This window comes from Echinops telfairi, unplaced genomic scaffold (genome assembly GCF_000313985.2).
Source record: "Echinops telfairi isolate 266 unplaced genomic scaffold, ASM31398v2 ScPeMD7_7475;HRSCAF=8513, whole genome shotgun sequence".
Lineage (NCBI taxonomy): Eukaryota > Metazoa > Chordata > Mammalia > Afrosoricida > Tenrecidae > Echinops > Echinops telfairi.
In genome coordinates, this window is record NW_022111379.1 from 11,987,673 (window position 1) to 11,994,048 (window position 6,376).

At 60.6% G+C, this 6,376-nt stretch overlaps 1 protein-coding gene across 1 annotated transcript; it reads right to left on the reverse strand.

Annotated features, from left to right (window-relative positions):
* Positions 1 to 710: 710 nt before the first annotated feature.
* On the reverse strand, positions 711 to 5,466 carry ISL2 (ISL LIM homeobox 2). The gene is made up of 6 exons (XM_004711980.4): positions 5,409 to 5,466; positions 4,358 to 4,547; positions 3,836 to 4,098; positions 1,955 to 2,238; positions 1,247 to 1,414; positions 711 to 827 (listed from the first exon to the last, which is right to left on the reverse strand). Exons 1-6 carry the CDS (start codon positions 5,464 to 5,466, stop codon positions 711 to 713), a joined length of 1,080 nt encoding a protein of 359 aa, XP_004712037.1.
* Between the last annotated feature and the right edge of the window lie 910 nt (positions 5,467 to 6,376).

The following is a 6,376-nucleotide window of genomic DNA, read 5'->3' on the forward strand; positions in this document are numbered from 1 at the left end:
CTAGTGACTTATTTTCGTTGAAATAAAGCCAACGCCCGCATTTACGTGGATCCACCCACCCGCTGCGCCCAGAGTACACGGGAGCAGCGTCGCATCGGGTTATTCTTTTTTATTAAGATCAAAATAGTCGTCCCAGTATGAACGGGCTGTTCTCACAATAAATAACAATAACTTACGTTTGTTCGGCAAGGGCTCACACTGTCCTCCGTCGACTGATAATTTAAAACATTTTCAAGGAACTTCCTTTTTTTTTAACCCCAGCAATCATGCGTTTTGGGGGGTTGCGTGTCTGTTCTTTTGGGGTTTTCCCTTCCTCTACCCCTCTAGGGCCCGGGCGGAGGCCTAGGAGTGCGGGGCGGATTTAAGGAAGGCGCCCTGGCGGGCGAGCTCGCATCTGGCGCGGCGTGGTTAAGGCCTGGCGTCCGGCGCGCTCAGGGCGCTGAGAGACGGAGCAAGGGAGAAGCGAGGTTAGAGCTAACCCTAGTGAATCCCAAAGTCTGGTTCTGAAGAAATACAAAGTCTGGCAGAAAGCAGGTGGCGTCCGAGCGCTTTGGGCGGTTCCGACGAAGTCTCTCGGCCTTCTCTCTTTAAATAACAATAATAAGAATTTAAAAGGCGAGAGTTTTCCGAGCTGGATTGGCCTGAGCGTGGGTGAGTCTCATGCAGGGAGCATGCTTTGAGGTCCGCAGGCTGGCGGGGAGGGGTCCCCCTCACGTCTCCACAGGACTTGGCACCATGCTGTTAGGGGTGTCGGGGAGCTGCGAGGACAAGGAGGTCACGTCACTGCCGGAGGAGTTGCCCAGGGAGCCGGACTCGGAGAAGGAGACCTGGGGTGGCAGAGACACCAAGGACCGGCGAGTGAAGACGTGCCCCCAGCTGGTACTGGAGGGACCTCACGCCGGCGTAGTTCTCTTGGGGACCGGCCACCGTGTGACTGCAAGGCTGGAGGTGAAGGCGACCAGATTCCCAGGCCCACGTTCACACTCTCAGGGATTGGGGCTGGGACACAGGTTACTTAATCCCTCCGACCTCTCCGGAGCGCTCTCTAATCCCACAGATCCAATTTGAGGCCCTTTGCCGGCTGGCAGGCCACTGCAGCCACTCCCTTCTCCCCATTGCCCAGAGCTGACCCCCAGCCCCTCACCTTATCTCAGCCCCTTCCTTCCCTCCTGGGCGACTTCCCCGCTGTGCAGAGCTCTCCTGTCCCCACCCCTTCCTCCGGGTCTGTGGGAGTCTCGAGACTCACCAGCTGCTGGAAAGCCGGCTGGTCCAGGTCACTCTGGAGGGCGAATTCGCTGAGCGCTTTCCACGGCGGCTGGTACGTCTGCACCTCGACTGCGCTGCCCTGCACTGCGCTCTCGTGGTGGATGGGGCTGCCAGCCACCAGCGGCGTCCCAGTCAGTCCCTGAAGACTCTGCTGGGCGAGACAGGGGTGGGGATAGGGGCGCTCAGTTAGATCTTGCCTTTTCCACCATCACGGCGATCAGGACCCCTGACAGTGGATCACGATTTGGAGCCTGCAGCGACTGGCGGGGCGGTGGGGAGGGAGGGATGTTTCTTCCCCATGGAAGATACTCCGGGCCTCCCCGCCGACCAGCCACCCTTGACCTGCCTCAGTGCCAAGGGCCAAGCACACAGGCAGATAACTGAGCCCATCCAACTGCTATACAAAGGGAAGGGCTCAAACCAAGCCAGGCCCAGGGAAGGGCACCACCTGTCAGCCTTGTTTGAAGACACTGCTTCCACCCACCGCTGGTGGGCCAGGGGAGCAGACCTGAACGGAGACGCTGTCATTCCGGGACCGCCGTCCCCCTCCCCCAGACAAGCCTTGCCCGGAAGGAACAAACACACATAGTTTGGACAACCAGGTTTCCCCTGGAGCTCCTCAAAGAAAGTCACGAGCCATCCCGAAGAAGCCCACCCGGCCGGCTCCCTGGGCCGCGCGGCTCCTCACCGTCTTGTCGCTGTGCTGCTGCTGCTGCAGCTGCTTCATGAGGATGGATTTCTTCTTGTCCTTGCAGCGCTTATTCTGGAACCAGACGCGGATGACCCTCGGGCTCAGGCCGGTCATCTCCACCAGCTGCTCCTTCATGAGCGCGTCGGGCCGCGGGTTGGCCGCGTAGCACGTTCGCAGGGTGTGCAGCTGCTTCTCGTTGAGCACCGTGCGGACGCGGGTCGTCTTCTCCGTCTGCTTGTGCACGTGCGGGCGCAGCGAGGGCTGCCGGCCCGCCCCGGGGTCTGCGTGGGAGCAGCAAGCGACAAGAAGTGAGCCAGGAGCCCCGACCCCCCGGCCCGGCGCGCCTGAGTCTTCCGGGGCTCGATTTCGTTTTGTTTCGTTTTGTCTGTGCGTTTGTTTCGTTTTATTGTTCGCCTCCCTCTCCCGTCTATTTGCCGGGCGCATTTCATCCCTTCCAGGCGTGCCAGCAAGGAAGCCCGGAGTGGCCGCCCCCCACCCTGGCTGCGCCTCTTCCTCTCTTCTGACCCTGGGAGAGCCCGCGGGGGACCCGCAGTCGCGGCAAGCTCTCGGGAAGAAGCCCGAGTGTGTGACTACGGAGGCAGTGGCAAGCACGCAGGGCCGACGCGGCGCTGCTCCCGGGTGCCTCCGCCTCACATCCCAAGGCTTCTCGGACCCCACCAGCATCGGGCTGGACAGGCCGCCAGCGCCGAAACCGGTTCCTTCTTGCCCGCCCTCGGACCTGGGCCCTGGGTCTCCTGCCTCACACCTCCAGGTCGCTCTACCCAGCAGCTGTTCACCCTCCCAAAGGCGTTCAGTCGCTGAGTCTCCCAGCTTGGCCTCAGATCCAGCCTAAGGGAAGGAGGGCCTGATTCCCGCAGCCCCCCAACCACAAGTAGCCCAGCAGTCACCTTCTGCGATCCGATCAAACAGGCAGAAAGGTGCACTCAACTCCAGCTTCACCCACATCCGACAGGCCTATGTCTGCACACCCACGCATAGGTACCTCACTTTGCAGTTTCCATGCAGACATCTCCAGGCATTTCTCCATCTGGACAAATATTTACAACTAGCCTCTTCAGCTCATATGTCTCATTGTAGACAGGAGAAAATAGAGGCTGGGCACATGGGAGGGTTGCCATACCACACGGCACCCCCAGGCTCAGTCTAGTCTAGAGATGGCTTCAGACCTGTGGCAGGCGACCTCCTGGGAGCTGCTCCTTCCTGGGCCAGAGAACCTCTGCTTCTCCCCCTCCCTTCCATCCTACCCCAGCCCAGCTTTGTAACTAGAGCATGCTGAGTTGTTTGTTGTTGTTGTTGTTGTTGTTTTATCTAATCCTCCACTCCACTCTGCCTTCATACTCCTGCCACACAAGGGCCACTTGGTTAAGTTGTCCATCAAAACGGGCCTCCAAACAAAATGAAACACCAATAGCCCTTCTTTGACAGGTGGGCGGCCTTGAAGGCCACCTTTACTAGTGGGCTCCTGGCCGGCTTAGCTTCCCTCTCGGACAAGAACGCAGATTCCTGGACACTATCCCCAAGGCAATCCCTCAAATTCCCCGTTGTCATACTCCTTCCTCCTCCCAGCCCGCTCGCCAGCCACAGAAGGCACAAATGCGCACAGTCACGGCAAGCCCAGCTCCCGGCTCAGGCTCACGCTGTTCCGCACACAACCCGCTCCCGGGACACGCGAACACACACGCTGTTGTTCCTGGCTCGAACTTCTGCAATCACACCGTAAAGCCACACAAGTGACAGCTGCCCGTCAGGAGCACCAGCAGCCCCTTCTGCACCCATCTACCTACCTACCTGCACACACGCTCCTCTCAGCCCACTCACCCAGCGGCGCAGGCGGCAGAGGGCCCGGCTCGCGCTTACCTGGCAGATGCAGGCCGCGGGCGCCCGGGAGCGGGCCAGGGCTGCGCGGGCTGCCGGCCGCTGCGCGCTCCAGCAGGAGGCCGTGGTCCGCTCGGCAAAGCAGCTCATGCTCCCGCAGCGAGAACTCGTCGCCGGGCAACAGCTGGCGACTGCACACAGAGCAGCGGAAGCACTCGATGTGGTACACGCTGTCCCGCGCCCGCATCACCAGGTCGCTGCTGCTGAAGCCCACCTGGCACTTTGCGCACTTGATGCCGAACAGCCTGCGGACCGGAGGTGCGGCCGGCGTGAGCGCTGGACCACGGTCCGGGCGACCGCCAGCCCCGGCCTCTCGGCCGCTCAGCTACTCGCTGCATCCGCGCCCAAGGCGCTTTGGGGCCTGCGGGGAGGCTGAGGGCAGCCCCTGCCCCTCGGGGGGCTTCTGGGCGCGCCGTGGGGCGGGGCGTGCGGGTGGCCCGCCATCCCCGAAGCTCAGCCCCAGGCCCCGAGCGGTGGCCTAGCCCGCGGGGCGGCGGGCCTCACCTGACGTAGTCGCGCTTGCAGTAGGTCTTCCCGTCTCTCACGAAGCACGTGCATGTCTCGTCCAGGTACTGGCTGCACTCGGCGCACTTGAGGCAGGCGGCATGCCACTCGAGGTCGGGCGACACCCGCAGGATAAACTGGTCGTGGATCTGACTCCCGCAGCCCACGCACATGGCCGTCCCGGGCTTCTCTGCCGGGGAAGGGCGCGGGGCCCGCGTCAGGCCTGGCTGCCGGGCCCGGCGGCCGCGGCCACTCCTGCCCAGCCCAGCCCAGCCCGCTCGCTCGCTCCCTCTTTCAAGCCACAAGGAGAGAGAGGGTTTCTAGAAGTCCAGACAATTGGAAACGCAGACCCCTGCGCTGCTGAATTTGTGAAGGCTTTCTACCTTCCTTCCCCGACCCCCGAATGATTCTCCTTATTACATGGACTAGGACGCCCAGCCGTTGGATCGATCCGACTTGTAACTAAATGCTCACAGGAAGGTGAGGAGAACGAGTCAATAGAGATTTAGGCACTGCGGGTGCCACCGCCTCGTTATGGACAGCGATGTCCCGGCATTTCCGCCCTTCGCTCTGCACCGATTGCCTCCTACCCCAGCACAGACACACCGCACCTTTCATCCGAGTCTCCGCTCATCCGCGCTGACGTTTGTTCGTTTAAATAGATCTGGTCATGCCCGAGACAGCTTCTTTATTTGAAAGAGCTACGCGGATAAAAGCCACCTCTCCCCCCTCCCCCTTAGATCGAACCTAGTTGTCTCAGCGCAACCCAGAAGCAGGTTTCACAGCCTGAGGTCAGCCTAGCCGGCTGGAGAAATAATGTAAATTACGAAATGAAACAACGGAATGCCAGAGGACAAGCAGTCCTGCAGGAGAAATGCATTCGTTTTATTTCTTTTCCTCTCTCAAAAAAAGTGTTCTGTCAAATAAAAGCCACTTGTAGAATCCGTTTAGCATCCTTCCGAATTAGACATATTGCAATATTAAGCACACGCATGCACGCACACCCACCCACCCCCTAAACACACACACACACACACACACAAAGACTTACTCTTGGAATGATCCCCCATAGCACCCAGAAAAGGATAAGGAAAAATAATATCCACCATGCAGAAAAGAGATGTGCGTAAAGTGTGCGGCCAGGGACGAGGGTCGCGCGCCCAGCCTGGACTCTTTGCTAACTAACTCCTCCTGCCCCGCGGAGTTGAAGGAGCGATTCCGCACCGGCCCGCACGCAGCATGACGTCAGCACGCACTAGCCCCGGGCCGGAGCTAGGGGCGGGACCTGTGGCGTCACGAAGCTTCCCCAGAACCGCTGGGGATCCGGGGGAGATGAGCCGGGACCTGGGGGCTGGTGGGCGGGCTGGGTGGTGGGGAGGCCGGGGTGAAGGGGGATTGGCTGGGACGAAGTGGGCAAACCCTGATTGGCTTGGAGTGAACAATGGAGCGCAGCCCCCTCCTCCGAAATCTACAAGGATCCTCGCTCGCGCCCTGGGTCCGGCAGTCGCCGGAGGACCTGGCGTCCCCGCCAAGGGCTCTGCGGTCGCCGCAGTTAGGAGGTTCCTCTTGGGCTGGCGGGCCGGTCTCCCCTGGCGTGCCGACTCGGGGTGATGGATGCCTGGGGTGGGGGAAGGGAGTTTCCTTTAAGAAAGCCCTTCCTTTCTATCTATCATCAGATTTTCCTCTCTCGGGACTCCGGAGGCAGGGGAGAAGAGTTCGGTTTGGAAGTGGCCATCACTGTCCAGCTGGTCACCTTTCTCCTCTAGAGCGCCTTTGTTCTCCGGGTCCCAGCTAGAGGGAGCGGCTACAGAGTGGTCCCCCGGGTTCGCGTCAACTCTTTTGAGACTTATTCCCACCGACTCTGGAAAACTTCCCCAAGTTGGAATATTCATAGGAGAGGGCAGCACCGGAAGGCAGCATCCGAAGCCGATGCCGGGGTGGGTCCCGATCCGGTCTTTGACTTGCCATTGTATTTTTGGTTTGTTTTGTTTAATTCGGCCCGGACTCCCTCCTCGCTCC

Coding starts and splice junctions, on each gene's coding strand:
- ISL2 (XM_004711980.4), bottom strand. CDS start 5,466: ATGGTGGATATTATTTTTCCTTATCCTTTTCTGGGTGCTATGGGGGAT. Junction 4,548..5,408: donor TATGGGGGATCATTCCAAGA/GTAAGTCTTTGT, acceptor CTTCCCCGGCAG/AGAAGCCCGGGACGGCCATG. Junction 1,415..1,954: donor AGCAGCACAGCGACAAGACG/GTGAGGAGCCGC, acceptor CTCGCCCAGCAG/AGTCTTCAGGGACTGACTGG.